Below are 25,286 nucleotides of genomic sequence, written 5' to 3'. Positions count from 1 at the left end.
TGTAAAGATCAAAGTGGTATTTCATTAGAACTTTTGGATGACACCTGTAAAGCTCTTTCTGTCTCAAATTTCCATATACCAGTGGATTATTCTAAACCCATGGGTTGCTCAGGGACCTGAATCAGCATTGTTACCTAAGGCATGTAACAAATTGTGTTTTAAGTATACATATCTAACGATTAAGTCAGTATTTCAGGCAAGAGAGTTCTTAAATCTTGAGAGTCACTTACAGAATGCTAAGTTCCTAACTTATCTACTACTGGACTTTCTCTTGCCATGGAAACAGGTGCAGCTTTCAATACCCCTTTCCTGTTTTCAGTCGTAGGCATGGTAAAGTCCCTATTTGGAGGTACAAATAAAATTCTTTAGAATTAATTTTCCATCTTCCCCCCAAGTACGACTAGTAAAGTTTATGAGAGGAAAAAGAAGAGGCCCAGAGAAAGACCATAAAGAAATAAATTTTTATAACCATGTATGTTTTATTTCAAAGGTTGATATCATGGTATTGATATGATTTCATGGCATTTCCAATTAATAAGGGGAATATTTATTTCCAAATTGTCCCTACTTTAATAACTATAGATAAGCCACTGACCATATCTCTTGGTGGCTTTACCTGTATTTGCAAGCAGACGACTCTGCCGACCAGGTTCAGTAATTTCATATGAAATAGTAATATGAAACTCCTCAGGGCCTAGAGCTGCTGGTGGGGAGGATGTCGTAAATGTGAAAGAGTCTTCTGCAGTCCAGCCAGTGTTCTCATGGTCCACATGCTGGTATAATATCAGCCGTTCACTGACCTGTCCAGACAGGAAGAAAAATCAGCCCCTGGCTTCAGGGATAATATGAGGACTAACACATATCCTAACTGAAGGAGATACAAGGTTTTTCAGGGTTTATTCTCATGCTCAAATTACGCACATATCTATGCAAACACAAGAGCACTAACCACGTGGTAACTTATATGTCAAACCTCAGTGTTCTGCTGCAAAAATCGTTTATTTATCAGAGAAACAAAAGCACATTGATTTTGAGATGACTAAAGCAATGCTTTGTGTATTATAGAAAGCATATAATGAACCTTCATTTGCCTGAATGGTAATTTTAAAAACTATCTACTCATAACCAATCCTATTTCATATAATACTCCTACCCACATTCTGCTCAATAGCTTATTTTGAAGCCAACCCCAAACACCATTTTATCTATAAATACTGTAGTAAATATTGACAAAGATGGCTCATTTAAAAACATAATCACAATACCATTATCACATCTAAATATTATTAATAGTTACTTAATATCATCAAATATCCAATTAGTGTTCAAATGTATCTGATGATCCAGTACATATCTTTTTTGTTTGTCATTTTAACACAGTTGCTTTATCTGAGTCAGGACCCTTAGAAGTCCCCACATCACATTTGTTTGATGCTTCTCATAGGTGTCTCTTAGTCTAAGGTTCCCCTTCTCTAATTTTTTTTCTTGTAATTTATTTATTAAAGAGATTGGCTTGTTTGTCTTACAGAGCTTCCTATAGTCTAGATTTTGTTGCTTGTGTCCCAGTGGTATTGTTTAACGTGTCCTCTGTCCCCTATGTTTCCAACACACTAGTAGTTAAATCTAGAAATGCAGTAAGACTCAGATTTAAGTTTTTGTTAAGAATGTTTTACAGGTTGTATTGTATATTTCCCCTGCATCTCATTACAAGGTTGCTTCTCTTTTGGATACATTAGGATTAACAGATGAATTCTAGTGCTGCCAGGTTGATCTCTTTTTTAACGTTCCCCATCAGCCTTGTCACCTGATAGTTTTACAGAGTCATTGATATGATTGCTTAAGTCCCTTATTTTGCAATGGCAAGGTATGGATATTTTTAATCACTCCTCCTTCACTCTTATCTGGAATTCTTCTGTAAAGAAGAACTTTTCCTCATCAGCTATTTGGCTACACTGAGGTACAGTGTATGCAGGAAAGACAGGGTAAGTATTTGATTTTTTCCCTTTATACCAATTTTCAGAAAAATGAGTCCCCTGGCTCCAATATCCAAAAATACCCAGTGGTTTTTGTTTTGTTTTGGAATCACTATAAACTCAAGAGTTTTAATATATAATGTATTTCATTCCATTGCAGTTCTTATTCTCCTTGATGTTCAAATTTTCCCACCTTGCTTAGGGTATTTCTCAAGATTTAATCTAAGTCCCTGATGGCTGTTGCCTATCAATGTCCTTTCTAGCTCAACTGATGGAGCTGGGCCCCAGCCAGTGTTTCGTTGGCCACATCCCGTGTGGGTAATCCTTCCCCTAACAACAGTGACTGAAGGTTCTAAATCTCAAACCCCAGAAGGGAAGGCTAGACATAAAATGTCTCACCCTTTCATTCCTATAGGTCACATCTTTTTCTGACCTGCCTTCTATTATAGTATCTGAACGTACAGGTAGGTTTTTTCAAGGTATTTATGTCCACGTCGAAGGTGCCTAGGATAAACTATCACATAATTTACAGAGCAGTTGAGTCTATTTCATCAGTCAGTATTTGGAAATACTGTATTCATTAACAGAAGTTTGGTGGTGTATTGCTCCGGCTTAACACAGGTGCAAACGATGCATCTAGAATCAGAGTTCTAGAAAGGCTTCTGCTCTAGTGAGTTTCCACAAAATGTGAGCTTCCTGTTTCCAGAGTGTCCGAAAACTGTTGGTGAGTTTTTTGTTCCTTTCGTATTTAAGGGTAAGGCAAGGAAATGCTGTCATTTGGGGATATTAAATGGGGAGAAGAAAGTATTGTTTCTCAACATTTCCTCATCAAGAAGCAAGGTCACTCATGAAAAATTGGTTTCCCCAAAGAGAATTTCTGGTACTGATTACTGACTCGATTCCCTAGAAGTCTGGGAAATAAATCAGTTTTATTTAGCAGTTCTACTATTTCTATTCTTAGCTAAAGATTTACGATAAAATATTCATCGTAAATGTATTCCTTTTCCTAGAAACAAGTGACTGTGCCATGGATTTGGGACTGGTGAATGCTTCCTAAAGTTCCCATTCTGCTTAAGAGGGGCACAGTATTCTAAGACAAGAGATATCCAGCTTCTTAATATTAGAAGTAACAGTCTACTGACCAGGAGGAAAAATTTTGTTGGAAGCTAGTCGATCTCGTCCTTTGCTTCTTTGGTTTAAGTAAAAATTAACTTCCCTGAAAAATATATAATAAGTTAGTGGAATAATCTAAGGGTCTTCTGATGTCTACAGAATGAAGAGTGATTGTCCCAGGGAAAGAATGGTTCTCAAAGATGAGAACAGTTGATATGAAGGTCAAAAATCTAAGGGAAATTAATTGGAGAGGAGCCCTAACCATAGCTGTGTACTTTGGAAGACTCCGGGAGGAGACGTCTGCTATCGGTTCTGTTTTTGAAAAGTCATTCCAAAAGTGAGAAATTGTGAATAACTTATTGACTCATTTGATGCTGGAGTGTGAGAGAATCGAATTAGATTAATCTCGACTGTCGGAGCTTCAAGACCGAACCGCAGGGAACTGAAAGTGCTGAGCTAGAGGCCAAAGGGAATGAGTGTGCCTGTGGGGTGTCAACTTGGCAGTCATGCCCTGAAGGAGCTTTGAGGTGAGCAGAGTCTTTAATATTTAGAAGACAGGGAGCTTTAAGAGTCAGATTCTAGGGGTGCCTGGGTGGCTCAGTCAGTTGAGCATCTGATTCCTGATCTCAGCTCAGGTCTTGATCTCAGGGTCGTGAGTTCCAGCCCCGTGTCGGGCTCCACACTGGGCATGGAGCCTACTTTAAAAATATATACATAAGAAACAGTGTCTAAGGTGTGCGTGTGTGTGTGTGTATGTGTGTGTGTGTGTGTGTGTGTGTGTGTGGTGGAGAGAGCTGGAAAAGGGAGAACAAAACCAAGATTTTATGGGAAAAAGTATAAGGTAAAGCTCAAGAGAGAAGGATCTCAGACATGATCAGGAATTTCGTTACCTCAAATAGAAAGTGGCCTTCGGGACAACTTCCAACAGCTCTGCATATTTCTGCGGTATTAAATATAGATAGAAAAGCCACTTAGCTGAATACCTGGGCTCTGAGATTAAGGAGAAAAGAGAGGGAAGGTTTTTATTTCCCATGGATTTAGATTAGTCCGGATATTTTCTCTTTTACAGATGAAGCCTTTCTGGAATGTCATTAGAAATGAAATTTTGTAGAATTCCAACTAGTAAATGTGGAAGGAAACACAGAATGAGCAAAATCACCATTTGGCAATCACCACAGTAATAAATATTTCACAGGTAAGAATCCTAAAATGATTGCTTACACTAGCAAGCTAAGTTGTGATGAGAAACAGGGTATTTAAATAGTTCCAAAGTAGTCCCTCACAAAATACTCAATAACAAAAAGGGAAATAGTAAGTTCACCAAGGAGAAACCTGAAAGATAGCAGCTGACTGAGTGGCGACCATCATCAGTAACATGACAGAGTGGGCGTTGGTGCTTCCTGATGTGAGGCCGGAGGAGACCTCAGCTTCTCTCATGCCATTCCCGCCAAAACGCACATCCTGAATCAGACTGTGAAGGAACATCCGATAAAACCAAACCGAGGACATGCTACAAATAACTGGCCTGTTCTCCTTAAAAAAATGACCTTGCCACAAAAGTCAGCATGACTGCAGAATGCTTTCAGATTAAAGCAGAACAAGGACACATGACTACTCAACGCTACATTTTATGCTGTGGATTTTTTTTCTTCAGGGTATTCTAGGATATTCTTTTTTCTAGAGGACATGCATTGAACAACTTGTGAAATTTGAATAAGGTCTATAGATTACATAATAGCATTGTATCAATGCTAATTTCATGATTTTAAAAATTATAATGTGGTTATACAAGAAAGGCCTTGTTTTTAGGAAGTGTACACTGAAGTATTTAAAGGTAAAGGTACGTCATGTCCGCAACTGGCTCTTAAAATTTTAGAAGTGTGTGTGTGTGTGTGTGTGTGTGCACGCATGCATGTGAAGAGGTGTGATAAAGCAGACAGTTAAAAGCTAACATTGGGGAATATGGATGAATAGTATACTTTGTACTCTTTTGCAATTGTTCTGTAAGTCTGAAATTACCTCAAAATAAAAAAAATAATTCTAAAAAGTAAATCCCATAGTGTTTTACTATATCAACTTCAGGAAGGGACCAATAGTTTCTTTTCTCTGATGACCAAATACGTGCAGAATGGGGAAGAGGGGGAGAACCTTTGCATGTCTCAGGCACTCTGACATCAAGAAGTACTCATTTCCTATCCCAACATAGTCCCCCCCACCCCCCTCCAACTTGGTCTGTTTCTCTAGTACCTTAACCAGGCTGTACTCTTCCCTAACCTATGAGTGGGTGAATATGCAGGTCAAAATCCTAGACCTGAGTAGTCCTTTTATTTGAAATGACAATATGATAACACCCCTTGGATCCCTGAGATCTAAACTTTCTGGATTTCATATCCTTGATTCCTACAGAACCACAAAGAAAAATATTTGTCAGAGGCCAAAGAGACAGATTTGGCTCCAAGAAGGCCAGGGCCCTACTGACTTTTCTATGATGGGTTAAAGTTAACAGCTGAGAGGCTGCTGAGAAGCTCCAAGAGGGTAGGAATCCCCCCAGTCACTGGCCTAGTTGGGGGCAGAGCTGAGACCAGAAGCCAGATCTCCACACTTGTAGATAAGAACCCTTTCTCCTAAAGCACTTTATTGGAGACTGTTTGGCTCCAACTGCCTGAATGATTACTCTTCTTCCTCCAAGGAAGAAAAGGACACACATTAATATAAAAATGGAAGCAGAGGAGTGTAGTAGAATTCGAACTGTGAGTTGATCAGATGTACATTCAAATATAAATGCTTTCAACGTTCAGCTCTGTGGCTTTTATTTAGGTCATTTAATCTCTCTGAACCTCATTTCTGCATTAAAATATGGAATAACATCTCACTTGTAAATATGTATCTAACCTAGTTAGTCTTTTGCTGTATTAACGTTCAAAAAGGCATGCCCTGGGCATTTCTCAGTCTTTCAGGAAAGCATCTAAGTCCTCACTAAGCAGTTCCTTACTAGGACATCAGAGGGTTCTGGTTACGGTGGAAGCCTATACTTATTTTTTATAAAGAACCATGGCATGAAAATATTAAGCAATTAGAAATTTCTAAAACAAGCCTAATAAAATAAATCTTTTCTCATAAAACAAAAAAATAGTTAAACTGGAATTTTGGCACATACACCGGAAGCTTACTTCCAGTTGCTTTGTAAATAAGCAGTAGTTCACCATCCTATACTTGACATTTCAATAAATATTTGTTTAATGAATAAGCTACTTAAAAAGCGCTTTACAAAATTTAATTATAAGTATGTTTATATCATGGAGCCATAGAAATAAAGCCATCCAAGACATTTCTTACCCATTTAACAAAAACACAAACAGTACCTTTTACTGAGCCCTAAATATGTGCCAGACACTCTGCAAGGCATCTTATGTAACTCATTTTATTTAATTTTGTTTTCGGGCCCTTATTATATCCACTTGACAGATTAAAAAAAACCTGAGGCTCAGAAAATTTAAATAATTCACTCACAGTCAACAAGTGGGAAAGCCCAGTTTTTAATCTAGTCCCATGTGACTCCAGAATTCACATTTTTTTCCACTGCCCTGCTCCTTCACCATGGAAAGCTCAATGAGATTCTAGGCCACTAAGAGACTCACAAGAGATGCACTCCAAATTTAAGGAATTTAGTAATGTAAAAAGTCGGTTAGGAGATATGGCCAAGGCAGACAAATGCCATTTTGTGGCCCGGCCTGGCTAGGACATAATCACTATTGGCCAGAACTTGTGAGGATTCAAAGAAATAGCTCGTTCTATATACTGTATTTATTACAAAAGGAAAGTTAAAGAAAAACTGTATTTTATATTTTCTTTTATACTACTGCCATTGTATGTCAGGTATAAGCTTTCTCATAGGACCTTACAGGAAAGAAGGTGGATTGAGGGGAAAAGAGTTTCTACCTGGATCAAGACTGAGGGCAATTCCTTTCTGGCCCCAAGGTGACTGGCAGACATCTATGTTCTTCAGGCTAAGCTCTTTAAACCCAAAGGCATTTTGTATAGTTCCTCATTGTGTGACCACATGATTTTACACAAACCTCAGCGTTCAGATTTTTGTGTGTGGGTGGGCAGGATATAGTTGTTTTGTTTGTTTGTTTGTCTGTTTTTGTTTTTTGGGGCAAGATATAATTCTTAAACATTCAAATATTACAAAGGGTCATGAGTGCCTCGGATGAACCCAGGGTTGGAGGGGAGCTTTGATACACCATGCTTGGTGGAGTCAACCATGAGACAGAATCTGACAATTTTTTCCCTAAAATCGTGTGTACATTCTGTAGATCCACAAAAGTACCTGCGGACAGGACAGAGTGTTTAGAGAATAAAACTGTCAGACTCGGCCAAACACAGGCTAGAATGTTCTGGAGCATCTCTTCATTCTGAGGGTCTTTATAAATCCAGTTCCCTATGGTCCTGATAAGAACATCAGAGCATTAGTTTTTTATACTGATCTCTCCCATGGTGGGGCTTAAAAGTCAAGCTCAGCTTTGAAATTCCCGATGGAGAAGAGAGTAACCAAATTATCTTGGAGTCAGCTGGGAAAAGGGAGAGGAAGAAAGGAAGACATGCAGTCCCTTCACTTGATTCTCCACAACACAAAGGTCCCAGTCTCTAGACAGGATAATTGTTGTCCAGAAGAAGCAAGGTAAACAGAACTGGCCAAAAAGTCTCTATCTTGGGCAGATCTTCACGGAGAAGGGAGACTGCAGAAAGCCAAACACTTCAGAAAGGTAAGGTCTCTAAGGTTCCATAAGGGTTAACCAAAAAGTCCTATAAGCTAAGATTTGGAAGACAACAAGGTCCTGTGCTCCCGAAGGATGAGCTCAGACAAAGGACACCTCTTCATGTGCCTTCCATGTGTGTAGACAGCAGTCGGGTCTGGAGGGCTTAAGGTTCCCAGAAGAGGTCAGAAGTCTGGGGCAGCCCAGAGAGTGGCAGCTCGGAGGGTGCCCAGGTACCATGCTAAAGAAAGTGGAACTGGGTTAAGTCTTAGAAGTGATTCTCCTTAATGGATAGAAGACCTAAATTCCTAAATGGTGCCGTCTGGAAATCTCCAGCTAGAAATGGGCAACTGAAAACCGGGTGCAAATAATTACCCATATCCCTCCATAATAGAGCCAATCTCCACATAAAAAATGCTAGATCGGAAAGCTTTTCAAGGAGCCTCGCAATAGAGCCATCTGTAGCCCTACTCGGCAGAAAGATCCAAATCCACATTTATATAGAAGTGAACATTGATTCTCACGGGCTTTATGCCATTACAAGCAATGGAAACCTTTAATAAAACTACCAAACGAGATCACAGAAAAGGTGATTCATTAGGAAACAACAGAAGGTAGTATGGGACATCTTGCTTTTTTACAGATGAGTGCAACAGGCTAAAAATGCACCCCCCCCCACAAATATCAGATCCAAATCCCTTGAACCTGTGAATATGACCTTTTTTAAGAAATGATTTTGTTTATTTATTTGAGAGAGAGAGGGCGAGAGAGCACAAGTGAGAGAGCAGAAGCAAGGGTAATGGAAGAGGGAGAGGGAGAAGCAGCCTTCCTCACTGAGCAGGGAGCCCGCCCAACACAGGCTTGATCCCAGGATCCTGAGATCAGGACCTGAGCAGAAGGCAGACGCTTAACTGACTGAGTGACCAGGCTCCCTGAATATTAACTTCTTTAGCAAAGACTTGGCAGATGTGAACAAGGATCCTGAGATTGGAAATTGCCCTGGACTATCGAGGTGGGCCCTAACTGCAATCACATACAGAGGGAGGCAGAGGGATATCTGACTCAGATGAAAGAGGAGAGAGGAAAGTGACCAATGGAGGCAGAAATTGGAATGATAAAGCCACACACCAAGAAATGCTGGCAGCTACCAGAAGCTTCAAAAGGCAAGGAAGGAATTCCCCATTAGAGCCTCCAGAGGGAGAACAACCCGCTGACACGTTTATTTCAACGCAGTGAAATGGAGTCTCAACTTCCGGCCACCAGAATTGTGAGGTAATACATTTCTGCTGTTTTAAGCTGCCAAGTTTGTGGCAATTCATAAGAGCAGCCATAGGAAATTAATACAAGGAGAAAAGATAAACCCCTCTCACTGAAATGGGAATGAGTTCTGAAGAGCCAAAAGTTCTAAGAAAAAGAAACATTTCTGGTTATTCAAAGCCATTGAGCCAGGACCCACGAGCCAAGTTCCAGTTTGAACAATGAATAGGCGAGCAAGTGACAACTGAATATTTCTACAGGTGGAAAATATGCTGGCACATAATTCAGTTAACTGTGATGGCAAAACCAAAATTGCCAAAATGAAACACTGGTGGGAAATGTCCAACATGACCACTGAGCCTAGTCGCCGTGGAGCTTGCTACTGAAGAGACCCCAAGAAACTGGAGTGATCATTAACACAGAGACACTGACCCTTCTCTGTTCAGAAAATGAAAGGAGGGGCGCCTGGGTGGCACAGCGGTTAAGCGTCTGCCTTCGGCTCAGGGCGTGATCCCAGCGTTATGGGATCGAGCCCCACATCAGGCTCCTCTGCTATGAGCCTGCTTCTTCCTCTCCCACTCCCCCTGCTTGTGTTCCCTCCCTCGCTGGCTGTCTCTATCTCTGTCAAATAAATAAATAAATAATCTTTAAAAAAAAAAGAAAGAAAAGAAAATGAAAGGGCCCAAGTTTAATGATCCCACTGTGCTCTGCATTAGGTGGTAATAAATTAATTTCTATCCTATGGAAAATGTGCTCGCAATTTCTTAAAACATCAGTGTTATCTTGAGCAACAAACTCAGACTCCGGGAGAAGAGGTAATTGGACAAAATTCACAACACAGAATGCATTGTATTATTTTCTAAGTGTGGCCCTGGAAGGCTGTGTTTATTGTATTTCAGCAACGTTGACGAAGATGGATGACCTTCCCTCCTCAACGGCACCGTGGCTTCAATGCAATTACTGGCTTTACGGAAAAGAAAAAAGGCCAGACATCAGAAACCCCAAAACCAGAACACTTTGCTTTTTAATGATTCCAAATGATCTAAACAGGCACTGGAAAGAAAATCACTCAATTAGCCCTCTGCTCTACTAGGAGTGCTTTATAGAATTCAATTCGTACTTTGTTCACACATTATTTGACATGAACGCTAAATTTCTAAAATTATAAAAAGTTTTCATTTCATAAAAATTGATGATTCACCTTCTCTGTGTCTGTGTGTTTATTTTTTCAGGGTATAAGATTTTCAGCCCAAGTTTCGTGATTTAGCTTTTCCCATTTAGGCAGATGGGATATGATGGTGAAAAACAAGCCTGTTACTTGATTATCTTGGTAGGTTGACATGGTATGGCTTAAAAAATAGTGAATTTATTCTGGGATAAGAAAATATTTTGAGCTATAACATAACAAATGTATTCGTACAATTATTCCTACATCCAGTGTATGGTATTAAGCATGATGGAGTGTCTAGATTTCTTTCACAATCTGTAACCGCCCAGAGTCACTGATTAAAATGGTCATTTTTGTTTATCCATCAAAAAAGCAAGAAAGCGTGTGGGTTTTGTGTGCAAAATGATACAATGGCTTTGCCTCCCCAGCTGAGGGTGGCAGAGGGCTGGAAACACTTTCGTCCTTTAAGGTAAAGGTGTGAAAACAAACTCAACCATCAACTGCCTACAACATTCTCCCAATTGGACACTGAGGTCATTGGCCAAGTGAAATGAGAAAATTTGAAATTAGAAAAACTGGTAAAGAATGGCAAAAAGCAATCAAAGCCATTTGATTACATGAACATGGCTGAATAGTTCTGAACTCTTTCTACAATTGAACTTGATGCCTGCCTGAGTCATATCTCTTTTAACCAACTAGAGTGAAGAGGGCTGATCAAAGCACGAAATACATGCTCAATAAATGTCTCCATTAAGTAATTTCAAAGAAAAGCTTGTGATTATCCTCATCACCTCCAAAGCCTGCCTCTACCACTTTTTTTATGTCCCAAATTGTTCTGGAGCTGCCGAGTAAATCTGAGCCATGATGAATGGCTGAGACTCAACCAGGGTCCTATTCGACAGAGCCATAAAATTGCACATTTTAGAAAAAGATTTACATTCCATTTGCACATGAAAAAAGAGAGAGGATCTGGAAATGGGAAAGCCAGGAAGATAAACAGTGAGTTACTTCCTCTTCCCAAGGCACAAATAAAACTGCATTTTTCTATCAGAATGCCTTCAGATTAATATCACTTCTACTGAATTTATTGACGATGCCCTGCTTTTTCCCCCCAATATTAATGCACTGCTTTAATGTGTTCTAATTTTATTTTGACAACAAGCATGTGTTATTTTCATACTCAGAAACATACACACACACGGAAGGAGTCAGAGTTAGCACTTGGGTTTCTAGCTTTACAGAGTTTCCTCAGCATACGCCCTCCTCTCCCCACATTATTGATGTGTTTTGTGACTATTGAAGCATAAGAGTAGTTAGGGTATTTCAATGACATTTATTCATAGACACTTAGTCAAACATATCCTGCCTCACCCACCTCAACTTTGCCGCAGCAGCTGCTCTGGGGAGGAGTCCTTCCACTGGGTCCTGCTCGCTCTGGCCATTGGGGTGCAATCTTTGGACCCTGCCCCCCGCCCTGGGGGCCTCATTCTGCCTTCCAGCCTAGGCTGGGCCCGCGGTGGAAGTGTTCCATCCAGGCATGAGGACCTGAGATCTCCTCAGTCCCCTGCTCTCATCATCACTCAGGGAAGTGTGTTCTAGAACACCAGGGGCTCTTCCCCAAAGGGAAACGGTAATTGGGTTATGGGGTGACAGGCAAATGTCATCCTCTTCTAATGACCTCATTTCCATTCATTAAATCACCGTAGCACATTAGGATAAACACGGCAGCCAATTCTGGTGTCCCAGAAAAATGGCCTTCTCCTGTGAAACCAGTCTTCCCGCTACTGGGAGAGGCAAAGGACGTCTCACATTTCCACGAACAAAAAGGTAGTACCAGCAGCCTTAGCTAGCAGGTAGCTCATGTCTGCTGCATGAGGAGCAGTGTTCTGGGCATTTCGTACCCATGATCCACGCTAATCCACACACAAGCTTCTAGAAGAAAGGGCAGCCTGGTAGGTGGGGGCATGACCCAGCGTCAGAGGCCCTGGGTTCAAATCCAAGTCCTGCTGCCCCTGAGCTGTGTAACTGTGGGCAGGCTGCAGAACTTCCCTGTGCTTGAGGCTCCCAGACTTCAAGGTGAGATGATGAGTAGTAAGGAAGAAAGTTTAGGACTGCACCTGGGACACGATGAATGTTCAAAATGGCTTCAATTATCATTACTACTGTTTTCCTCATTTTCCAGATGAGGAAACTGGGGCTGGAAAGATAGGTAATTTGCTTGAATTCGCAGAGCTAATCCAGGTCTGATTTTAGAGGTCAAGGGACTTGTCCTCAGCCAGGAGCAGAGAGCAGGAGATCAGGGAGCAACAGCAGGACGCCCGATTCCTCAGTGAGGTGTTTGCTCCACACTCACACACCACAGGCCCAGAGAGTGAGGGCCGCTGAGCTGAATTTCTACAGCCTCTAAACATATCTTAGATGCTGTTTTATGACACAGGAATTGTCACGCCCAGGAGTATACTTGCGTAAAAGACCTGATACACCGTCTGGTGCCTTGTGTACGATAAAAGGAGCTTGCCTTTGTCCCCCGAGACAAAAGCATAGGCTGGGCTTCTGGCATGGTGGGTGTTTGCTCTGGAGAGGATAAAGTCTTGTGTGTTGAGAAAAGCCACACACCTGGTCCATTCAAGAAGAATGAAACTCCTCTCTCACCACACCTGACTTGTGGCACTGCCCAGGCTGTGCTTCCAGACCAGCCTGCTCCTGTCTCCACAGGAAAGACCAACAGTTGGGCCCAAGGCTCCTGGTCCCAGACACCCCTTTGCAGGTTCCTTCCAGCCCTGAGCCCCAACCTAACACCTCACTTGCCCTGGCCAACAGCTGCCATTGCTAATATATTTCCTTGACACCGCCTCTTGGTTCTTAAAGTGGAAGGAACAATGAGAGGAAAAATGAAACCTTAAAATAATTGGATTTTAATCAATCTAGACTTTTATTGCCTGCCCCAGAGCCTTATAACTAGTTTGGGGTTTTAATTCCTGTTTATAATTGTGTCGTATTATAAAAGCGGTTTGTTTTCATAGGAAAATGTATTACAAACAGTGTTCAGATTACCAGGCTAGCCTGCTGTGGTAGATTGGTCTGTTGTCCCAATCAGTCAGGGCCTCCTTTCTGTGAGATGACTGACTGTCCTTCCCCCCCCCCCGACATTAGGTTTGCTCATGCAACTTTCTTTAGTCAGTGAGATGTGAGTGTAAGTGATACATGGCACATCTGAGCACAATGTAAAGAGTCATTGTGTGGTTCTACCCTCACTTCTTTTTCTGCTGCAAATACAGCCCGGTGCCCAAGAGAGGGGCTGCCCTTTGACCTTGGGTCCTGGAATGAAGGAGAGATGGAGAGCAGACCCACAGCCAGCCCTCAGCCCATATACAGTATAAGTGAGAAATCGACTTTGTTATTGTAAGTCATTGAGATTTGGGAGTTACTTTGTAACTGCAAAGTAACTAGTGGGGCCTGGCTGCCATATTCACTACGGTTAGTTAGACCATAGTCATCTAAAATAGTATATATTTGCCATGAAAACTAGTGGAAACTAATGCTTGAAATGATCACCATCTAGAAAGTGGGTTTCGTTTTGTTTTGTTTTTAAAGAACAAGGGTTAGAGCCAAGGCGTCTTTATAGGGCTGATATCATTCTTGTCATTATTCAAAAGGCAACCTGACCCTGGGCAGGTTTTGATGCCTTTGGGCACATTAAGCTCCTCACAGAATTTAGTTTTCGACCTAATTTATTTTTGCGTCCTCCAGAGCGCATCTATAAACTAGAGAATTCATACTTCTTCCTTTCAGTGTTACACTCAGAGCTTTTGCTCGCCTCATGATCTGCTCCTTAAATGCATCCCAGACAAAGGCAACTGCAAGGAAAAGCCAAATTCAACTTCACTACACCACACAGGAGAGAAATGGCTCGAAGGTTAAAGGCGGACAGGCAGTTCACTCTTGCTATTTCTTCTAAACTTGACTTTGGAGTGTTTTTATTCCTTAGAATGTAAAGCCACAGCCAAATCATCAATCGAATCCACGTACACACTGCTTAAGAATGGAAAAAGAAGACTGAATGGCAAGCAAGCATTAGTTATATTCAAGAAGATCATTTGGGAACATAGACTTTTAGAAAATGAAGTCATATATTAGCAAACATAGCCAGTCACATTCCTAGGATGCAAAAGAAAAAAACTATATCAAAGGCTTGAAGCCTTATCCATTTAAATGGATAAGGTGGATGGTGGTTGTGGTAAAACACTAGTGAAATGTAAAACACGTGGTTCTGGATACAGGTTAAATACACACACAGAAAGATTTATGTACATACGTATAACTACACTACGCTAAATAACGTATACAATTTTACATATTAAATCTAGACGTACCCAGACATACCCTGCAGGATTTACACCTGCCCCTCTGCTTTGGGTTTCCTTTAAACCTGTCTTTGTAATAAAAGGATTCCTCTTCATTCCTTAGACACAGAGTTTGAGGTTGCTTAGAGTTTTCTAACAACTGCATCACGCTGTGCTCGTTACAGAGCGTTTGGTTTGAAAACCAGCGCAGCCGAAGTGGTCACTGCCTGGGCAAAGGGGCGCGTCGGCCGGGCTTGACAGGGTGAAGACAAGCAAGGGGCCACCCGGCACAGCCAGCCAGCCCTGCCCAGCGGCACGCACGGACGCCAGGACTCACCAGAGTCTGTGTAAACACGGAAACATCCTCTGTGCTGTTGTCAGAACTGATTCGCACCAGCCTCCCGAGTCTAGGGGAACTTACAACCGTAAATGTTACAGTTCTGTTTCCCGTGCTGTCCGCGTCATTGGTCACAGCTCTCAGGTCACGGGATGAAAGGGGCTTCACGGAACCTAAGCGAAGATGAAAACATGCACTTACGTATGAAGCATATGAAGGCTGCCAGTTAACAAAAGGATCTTTATAGACCCCTGAAAATTCTGGAAAACACATGGTTACATGCGGGGACTGGCTAGCACGAAATTGTGCTGTGAGGGGCTAGTAATCCTCGAGGCATCTATTTTAAGGATGTGATTTGCTCCTGGGGCTGGAGATGAAGGAGGAAAATCAGATGAGATGTGCTCCTCAGTCTCCACCAGTCCTGCATGGCTTACTGATCCCCAGAGAAAAGAGGCAATGCCAGTGTGTGGGGGCTTGGCTCCAGGTGCAGGAAGGGGAGTCGGCTGGGCGCCCTGAGAGAACGGGACACAGCGCCCTCCCCTGGGAGGACAGACGTGCCCTGGCCTGATGGTGGCTGCAGGTGCTTAATGGAGCGTCCATTTGTGCACATCTGGGGGAGAAGCTGGCTCTTGAACAAACGTGAGACATCTCCAGAGGACCGCAGACAGGCAGGTTGCGAGGACACTGTGGGGAGGGAAGGGGCTGTGCAAATGCCAAGGGCAGAAGAACCAGGCACAGGCGAGTTTGTGTGCTAGTGAGACCAAATGCGGCAACTCTAAGCTAGAGAGGCTCAGGGCCATGTGGGTGAGAGCAGTGCTTCTCCGACGGTCCGTGGTGAAGGGTCGGTGTTTTCCCCTCCCCCAAGCTTCTGTGGACCGCTAATTTTATAAAATGCAATAAAACGCCGCAGCAATGTCAGATTGGTATGAGCAATTCTAAATGCTTTCTATTCTTACCAGTTCACGGACCAGAAGACCCGCAGACCACAGTTCGGGGGCACAGAGTTGGAGCACGTATCCCTTTCGTTTGCAAGGATTTGGGGAACGTCCCCAGCCATACAGGGTGGCAGGATTGGAAGAGATTCTCATCGTCCTCCTGGCCCAGAATCTCACCGCATCTCTTCCGTTTTAGCCCTGGCTAAGGAAGGGCTCTAGCCTTGTGCCTCGCACAGGGTAGCCCTTGGAGTCGGACCCGATGAATTGCTTAGGAAGTGGAGTCAACCACCCAATCGTAACGAAGCCTCGTGAACGACATTTGTTTTGGTTCACTTACTGCGCGTTGTGGCCTCAGAAAGCGAGGGCCGCCAATTATAGTGTGTAACCGTACCGGGCTCTTAGAAGTGGGACCCGACTACAGCTGACACAAGGGCAAGCCAGCTTGTAAGAGTTTCAGACGTGCAGGGATTGTTCTGAGCCTTCGGTATGGAGGCTGCGTCTAAGATGCCGAGCAACAAACCCAAAAATGAGCAGGTGGCACTACATCAAACTGAAAAGCGTCTGCTCAGCAAAGGAAACCATCCCCCAAGTGAAAAAGCAACGCATGGAATGGGAGAAAACATGTGAAGCCACGAAGCTGGTAAGGGCTTAACACTCAAAACACACAAGTTCTCACACAATTCAATAGCAAAAAAGCCAAATAGCCCAATTTAAAAATAAGCCAAGGACCCGAATAACTATTTTCCAAAGAAGACAGAGAAATGGCCAACAGACACATGAAAAAGGGCTCATCGTCAGGGAAAGGCGAATCAAAACCGCCATGAGCGATCACTCACACCTGTTAGGATGGCCATTATCAAAAAGACAAGAGAACAGATGCTGACGAGGGATGTGCAGAAGCGAAAACCCTTGTGCCCCGGTGGTGGGAATGCAAATCGGTGCAGCTACTCTGGAAAACAGCGCGGAGGTTCCCCAAAATATGAAAAACAGAACTACCGCACGATCCAGCAATCCCATGTCTGGGTATGTATCCAAAGGAAACAAAACCATTTTCTTGAAGAAAATAATTATATGTGTAAATACATATATAATATATATTATTCAGGCTTTTAAAAAGAATGAAATTCTGTCATTTGCAAAAACATGGGTGTCACTGGAGGGCGTTATGCTAAGTGAAACAAGCCAGACAGAGAAAGACAAATACTGCATGGGATCACTTACTTAAAAAAAAAAAAAATCTAAAAATAAAACCCCAGTTGAACTCATAGAAATGGAGTGTGGAGAAGTGTTTGCCAGGGGATGGGGGAGATAAGAGGAGGTTGGTAACAGGTACAAATTTTCAGTTATGAAATGAGTACTGTCTGAGGAGCTAAGGTCTGACATGGTAACTACAGTTGATAGCACTATACTGTATAATCGAAATTTGCTAAGACAGTAGAACTTAAATGTTCTCTCACACACAAGGTAAGAATACGAGGTGACGGATGTGTTAATTAACTTGATGGGGGAATAATCCTTTCATAATGTATAGCTATATCAAATCATCATTTTGTATACTGTGAATAGCTTCACATTTTGTTAAGTGTATACCTCTGTAAATCGGAAGAACAAAACAAAACAAAATGTCTGCGCCCCTGGGATGGACACTGGGTCCTGGGGCTCCGGGGGTGAGGCAGGAGTGCCTGGCGACGTCAGCCTCAGGAACACAGTTGGGCCCCAGGTTCAGGGCTGTCTTGGCACCGTTTTGGCTGTTACACAGAAGTCCTCACGTGATGCTTGGAAGTGCCTCCCACATTTCTCTTACTCCTTTGCTGCTGACATTTTTGCAGACACTGCCCTCTTCTAGCTTCCAGTGCTGGGGGCCTGGGGTCTCAGGCCACCCGGGGAGGCTGAGAGGAATTATTCTGTACCTGCAGTCAGTGTTAATATGAAGTCAAAACTAAGGCCCATTCTTTGTTACCTGCCACCGTAGGCTTCCCTCATCTGTCAGGTGGACCGTGTTTTTATGTGTGCAGTCTTTGGACACCCAAACTTCTCTACCTTCAGCTTTTTTTAGACCTTTCCTCCACTGTGCCTTCTTCATAATCTCCTTCTTCTAAAGGACTCTAACTTTTCACTTATTCCTCCCTGTCCAGGGCTACCTTTGGCAGGTGGGGGATGGGAGGGACTCTTTCTTTAAGACAATATCATTTAATTTGTCTTAGCTGTTCGGGGGAGAGGACCCACCAGAGGTGTTCCAGGCCAAGAGTGCTTTTTTTCTCAGCCAGGGTACATCAATCCCTCATTCCCTTGTCCAGCTGTCTAACCCAGAAGGGTGTCTAGGGTTTAATTCCTAGTCCGCAGTCATCTGGGCATGCTCAGTCAGCAAGACTAGCCAGCAACATGTTGTCACGGCCTGATGAGTATCTTTTCTCGTTCAGCCCAATTCACAGAAAGCCAAACATCGTTTCCCACCCCCCACGCACCTCATTTCATCCAAGCATTGATAGTTTCATCGGTTAAGCTCCAGGCACTTAACATGGGAAGGATTTCTCTAAGGTGCCCCCTAACTGTAGATTGCAAACAGTAACCGTCCTACAAGAAGGGTGATAATACAAGAGCTCATAACTGTATCTGTTTGGCAAGCCCTCACTCCACATCCACTTCTTAGAGATCTGAAAGCAAATCAGCATGTTAAAGACTCTAAGTCTTGGAGTACAGAAATCTACTTTATTTTTCTTTTAAATACAGCATTTCTCTAACATACTTCTCTCCTGTTGTGTTTGTTTCATGACAAACAACCACCTCCACACCAGCAAGAGTTTCATGGCCACCAGGCTAGGCGGCCTTGCTCATTTCTTCAACAGACATTATCAAGGGCCTCATACGTGACAAGCCCTAATCAGGAGTAGAGGTATGCTAGGAAACAGCACAGACATGGTCCTGCCATTCCTTTTGGATACCATGATCACCCTAAGGAAGACAGATTTGTATCCTCACTAAGAAGGGATAACAAGTCTCAGAGAGGATAAGCTATTTAACTAATGGTCAAATGTAGGTCTTATGGACTCCAAAATGAGTATTTTTCAAGTTGACACTATATTGTCTACACCGTACTACTTTAAGCTCAGTGCTGGAATGATTACTGAGTTAGGAAATGTGATGAATCCTTCAACAAATCCAACAGATTCTCCTCTCCACCTTCCGAACACACTGCCAACCTTCTTGTCTGGTCCTCACCTCTGCAGCCATACTGTGCTCTCTGGTATGCTCGCCCCTCTTTGCTGCCATTCATCGAAATGCCACTCGCTCTGCACAGGTAGCTGAGGACCTGTCTTGCCAACAAGCCCTCCCTGACTATTCCAGTCGATGGGAAATTTCCCTCCCCTGAACTCGTGTCACTCTCCTAATCTATACCACTCACTGGACCCTTAGCATAGGTTTCACATGGTTAGTGTACTCGTGAGGGTAGGTCTCCTATTTCCCCAATTAGTAAGCCTTTAATTTTTTTCCTTAAGGACTGACAATCTTTTCTTATAGTCCTTGATTATCTCCCACTACGTCTTGCAATATTCAAATCAGTGTTACAAGACTAGCCGACAGATCTCTGCTCTAAACTCTAGCAACACACTGTGATTTCCTCCTGCTTTCTTCTCTCCCTCTATTCCCACCACAAGGGACAGATGGCCCATCAGTGAGATGTGATTCCCTCTATAGCATGACCAAACCCCCAGGGTATTGAAGTGACACAGTCTGCTATGAATACCCTTCACTCATCAGCTACTGTGTAAGCTTATATTCTAGACCAGTTTGACAAAAGTCTCAAGGTCAACCCCTCCTCAACACTCTTTGTAAAAGAGCCAAGTACCATTTGGATACGCAGGAAAACCAGGTCCTAAGGCCACAACATGTTCTAACATGTCACAACTGAAGATAAACAAATGCATTGCGTGGGAGCATTCAAGGTGTACAATTGGTTATAAAATTTTCTGGGGAATAAATTTTGCAGGAAGAAGTAGAAGGTGCATGTGTGTGTGTGCGCACACATGTGTGTATGTGTATTTATGTATACATATACATACACAAAATAACAAAATGAAAATATACATTGAGTAGACATTTTTTCCTTCGTTCATACACAAAAAGAGTTCATTTAGAACTGCAGTCCTTCATACCTTAAAATAACTGAGTTAAAAAATGACTTTCAAATTTGGCAGGGCACAGAAGCTATGGTTAACCTTAAAATATTCACCCATTAAGTATTCTTACAAGTATTTTGGCTCACCCTACAAATTCTTACAGGTCTCAAGTCAGGGCCACTTTTTAAGACTAAGTCCACAAGGAAGGCAAAGCAGCCCGGCCAAAGTCTGCCAGGCTGCTGGGGAGAGTCCAAATGGTATGGGATCAGTGCGAGTGAAAACAAATGTTGACTGATGCTGGGTTGCAAGATTTTCCTACTCCAAGAGAATGAAATACACAAAATGTCTACATCTTTGCTGTTTATGAAATCGCTATGCATATTTTCCTGATGGTGTATGTCAATCCATCAATAATATCAAGGAGACAAAATAAGGAGCCTCCATGATGACTGCATTCTCAGAGAACTGCTATTCTAAAAACTGAGCCGGGCCTGGAACACGGGCACGCCCAGAAAGGAGAGAAGCTGCCATGCTTCCAGCATAAGATTTGGGGTTGGAGTTGGCACTGGCTCTTGAGGCTTATGATTCCTGTTAGTTATATGACCTTGAAAGTGCCTGAGCCCCCGTGTTTTCTATCAACATTGCATCATGCTCCAACAGGGATGATGCCACTTACTTTTCTGTACGTTCTTTCACTGAACTCCTTCAAACAATCCAGTGCAGTAGACGCAAATGTAAAGCACAACAAAAGCACAGGTATTAATAGTATCTGGATGTCCATTCTAGAACAGGAATAGATTTCCTGCTATTATGGTTCTATAAAATCTATTGTTCTATAAAAAGGAATACGATTTCCCTGATATTTCAGAACATATAGGTCAACTGGAGTCTGACAAGAGCAGTAGCTGACAGCTGACACCTGGACTCACACAGGGAGGAGGGGTACAATGATCCCCTTCCCTCTCAGCCAAAGTACCGCCTAACAGATGAGGGAGGCAGAGGTCACTCAGAGCCTGCTCCCTGCAGGACCTGTCATGCTGGGGGGGGGGGCAGTCCTGAGGGAAGAGGGAGAGTGGGGTATCTGTCATCACCCCCCTACAACTTCACACAGCAGCGGGGACCGACATCCTCGGGTGGCCACTGTGGATGCCGCTGAGCAAGGCTCACATGTGTCCCTGGAGAGAGGAGGGGATGCAGTCATCGGAACCACACCCTTGGCAGGGACTTCCGATGCAGAACGGAGTGGACCCCCACCACCTGGGACATGAGGATAGGAGAAACGGCAAGGACAACTGGACCGAGTGACCCATAGGGTCCAACCCAACTCTAAAAATCTGTGACTCTGCAGTAGTCATTCCCACACCCGCTCCAATGGAGATTTTATCAAATGTAACAGCCACCTACTGGAAATGGACACGAAAATCCATCCTCCTTCCCCCGGCCAGGAGCTGGAGCTGGAAATGGAGGGCAATGTGGAAACCAAGAACAATAGACCTCAGGGGCTAGCTAGGGGGAAGCTTGGAGAAAGGAGACGCTCACTTGGGGCTGGGTCCAAATAGTAGACGGAGGGCTACGAGAACTCTATGTTTTGCATAGTTCCACAAAGGTGACAAGGGAATTTGGACCACTTTCATATATTTTTCTTGCTAAACTAATATTCAGTAAAACAGGGGCCAGAAACACAAGGCTTTCTAAGCTGTAGTGTTCTATGCCCCCTTTAATCTGACACAACTCTCATCAATTACTAAACCAGAGTTGAGCCAGAATAGATGACAAGTGTCTCATCTTTGGCAGCAGCCAGATTTACTCTGACTTTAGAACACTTTTTCCCGGTAGATTGCTACATTTTTCAGATCACTAGGGCGTAGTAGTCTGCTTATTTTTAAACACTAAATGGCACCCTCATCTCCTTGAAAAAAATTGATAGACACATCACAGTTATTCCCAGAGAAAAAATATGGAATATAAAAAGGCTTTGGAATGGAAGAATCTGGGTTAACGTATCTTTAATTAGATTTTAATAAGATTTCTTTTCATGAGCTCAAGTGCTTAAGGCAACTAAAAATCGCAACATTTCTCCTCAAAAATTGTGTGTCTGTTAAAGTTACAGTGATTTTTCTCTCGGTCTACCTTAGAAGGATGTGAGCTTTATTCACCATTTACCGGTCACACAGCCAAATTACATCATCTCTCTAAACCACAAATCCCGCCAGCTTCCTGTAAATATGTCAACTACCTCACATGCGTGTAAAGCGTAAAAGACTAGTACCGTACCCAGCCCCATGAATCTCAATCCTGGCCGTCCTTCAGAACCACCTGGAACTTAAAAAAATATAATGATGGCCAAGCCGTACGGCAGAGACTCCCTGTTCAGCTGGGGTAAGGTGAGGCCCAGACGCAGCTATTTTTAGAAGCTTCCTGGTTGAGAACTGGCTTAGAGTGACCATATTATAACCATAACTAATAAAGTGATTACTATCTTTCTCCATCTCTGTTTGACCGGTAACACGTATCAAGTAAACGAGTCACTGTGTAAGGGCTTTTTTTTTTTTTTAACTGTAATATACATTTTATTGTTTTCTGGTAGGTTTGTTCTTCTTCTTTATTACCCCCACCATGGGGTAAATCTTTCCCTATCCCTGCCATGACGGTACTGACTCAGGGAAGTTCACTTTGATTTTTCCATCTCACTAAGCTGAGGTTCTGGGCAAACAACAGTCCAGAGGCTTCAGGGCCCTGAAGCCAGTGCTCAGTGAAATCCCTCAAGGCCCCCGGATGCACAGGGTTTCTATATTTAGAAAAAGAATATGCAAGATCTCGATGGTCACTGCGGAGCCTGGACCGTATGGAGAGAGTAGGGGAAGCGTGCACGTGGATCAGGCCTCCTCTCCCATGGCCCTTCACCAGCACACCCTCTCTGCCAAACAAGGGAGGAGCAAGAGAGAGCAGGTGGACAGAGACAGCCTTACTTTCGCTAAATCCTGCAAACAGAGGGTTCTCTCTGGGACTTTGTGACTGTTGTTGGTATCACTCTAGGGTAAACAATGACGCTTTTCACCACGCAGGTAGAGCTTTCTAAATAAATTGAACACCACTTCACCCCAAATGCACTCAAGTAAAATCTTACCCGGAAAGATGCTCAGTCCTCGGTTTACTTCTAAGCGAAGGGTCAGGGTTCGAGCGGTGATGCTAAAAATTTGTCGTGGTGCAAAGTTCAAACCATCAGTAACCTGAAAATTAAAGCCTCCTGACATGGCTCCTTCAAAAGAAGAATTATACTCTGGTCACTTTGGCTGTTTGGCAAAAGCCACCCACTTTCGCTCTCCCTCCCACCTAACCTCCTCCCCCCCTCCCCCGCAAAGCAACCCCTATCAACTGGAGAATGTGTTAATAGAGTCACTGAACTCACCAAACCAAACATTGACATAATGGGAAGTTAAAAGAACATTAATAAAGGTCTAAAATGCATCCTCCCCTCCGTTCCCTCCTCCCCGTGACCTAATAGAAGAAAGCAAAGGTGTTACCTCCAAGAAATTTTTAAAAAATCATTTTAAACATATTCATCACCTGCATTTTAATATTTTGGAATCACTTTACACGAGCAAAAGGAATGCATGCATGTCGTGTGCACGGCACACACACATACGTACAGACAAGCAATTTCTGAAATATTGATAATGCTGACTTAATAATGTCGAAAATCCAAACTAGGGGGAAGTAAATAACACTCAGCCCCTCCCTCCAAATAATTTGTGATTATTCACTGAACTAGCTGATTTCTGCTAAGCTGGTAAAGAGTGGGGAAAGATCCAGGCCGGCTTTTGTTAAGTTCCTGCTGGAAGAGAATTGTACTCCCATACTACTGTCAAAGGATTAGTGATATCAATAAAGTTATAAATTAACTTATGTGTGTAAGAGAAATTGAGACGGGCCCCTATCGATCCCGTTCCCAGGAGTGCTTTACCAGTCTGACTCACAAAGCGGAGAGCCTGATGCTCGCATCCCCATCCCCCTTTGAAAATGTTAAACCAGCGGTAAATCTGGAGGCCTACAGGTCTTTGCATCATGTAATGGGTAGAAATGTCCTCTTTGTTGCCCTCCCCTCCGGGACATGTGGCAAGGAACAAAGAAGGCAGGGTCAGACTCTGCAATTACATACAAGTACTCCCTTAATAACACGATTTAATAAAGGGCTGGTCGATGGCTTGACAGCCTCTTGAGTTTCCGTTATCTATGCAAACCCAGAGTTCCCAGTCCTCACAAAAAAGGTTACAGACTTTAAAAAAGGTCCCAACACACTCAAGAGTCATCGTTTTTAAAAAGAGAGAGAGAGAGAGAAAATTCTGAGTCTGCCTAATTTCGAACAGGGGCCCACAATCAAATTTTGATTGTTTCTTTGCTTGTTTTTGTACTAGAAAGAGCACTCTGAGGTTGCATTTAATGAAACATGAAAAGAGGGAGAGAACGCTTTCTGCCACCAGGCACTTTCCACATTTCATGAATCCAGAAACAACATGGAAAAGAATCAAAAGGAATCCTATCAAAATACATATTAGAATAGTGTCCTGGGAATGCCCTAACTTATCACACCAACTACGACCAAAGAGAGGAAAGGAGGGAAACATGAAGGGAGAGGAGACCTGTAGATTTTCTGTTGCACGACCTCAGATCTTTCCGACACTGCTTTGCAAAGTGCGGTCTTAAATCACACAGCCTCCCACATCTTGGCTTTTATCAACCTACTTCGGTTGTTATGTGAAAAATGAATTAGATTAATGGTAGAGCACTTTGCAAATATAAATGCTAAGAGAGACTAATTAAACCTAAGCCTTTGTTTGGGGCTGATGATGGACAGATGTAGCAGGAGAACCAGCTGGTCTCCACAACAGCCTTGGGGGAGGGGGGGGCTCCGGCCACTCTGTGGGCCATTACTGCCTCCACAGCCACTTAGAAAATGCAATGGATTGATTCTCAAAGAGCTCGCCTTTAACTCTCCTTCCTGCTTTTTTTTTTTTAGGAGAAATTATTTCCTCTACCAGCCAAAAGTGAACATGGATCTGGTAGTTGACTAATAAATACATCCTGAGAGCTAATGTTCATTTTAGTCCTGCAAATAGTTAAGTGTGGTTCTCTCACCCGCTCTGTCCTTCCACGGGTGGCAGCCAGCAGAGACAGTCCAGCTTTAGGGGCTGCTCAGCTTACGTCGTTCTGAGCCTCAGTTTCTTCATCTCCAAAATGGGGGGACTGCTCCACATGGCTCAGAGGACTTGTGCAGAGGAAATGAA

The 25,286-nt window shown here is 43.0% G+C and overlaps 1 protein-coding gene across 1 annotated transcript in view; it reads right to left on the bottom strand.

Moving 5' to 3' along the window:
- Nucleotides 1–25,286, bottom strand: part of LOC103664834 (chondroitin sulfate proteoglycan 4-like) — a 61,889-nt gene that overhangs the window by 5,251 nt on the left and 31,352 nt on the right. Inside the window, exons 7-9 of the mRNA XM_040630623.1 lie at nt 23,129–23,260; nt 14,949–15,121; nt 617–800 (exon numbers count right to left, since the gene is read on the bottom strand). Coding sequence (XP_040486557.1) covers nt 617–800; nt 14,949–15,121; nt 23,129–23,260 — 489 coding nt within the window. The remainder of the gene's footprint in view (nt 1–616; nt 801–14,948; nt 15,122–23,128; nt 23,261–25,286) is intronic.

This window comes from Ursus maritimus, unplaced genomic scaffold, assembly GCF_017311325.1.
Source record: "Ursus maritimus isolate PB19 unplaced genomic scaffold, ASM1731132v1 scaffold_15, whole genome shotgun sequence".
In the NCBI taxonomy this organism is placed as follows: Eukaryota; Metazoa; Chordata; class Mammalia; order Carnivora; family Ursidae; genus Ursus; species Ursus maritimus.
This window is presented reverse-complemented; position numbering and strand designations above follow the sequence as displayed.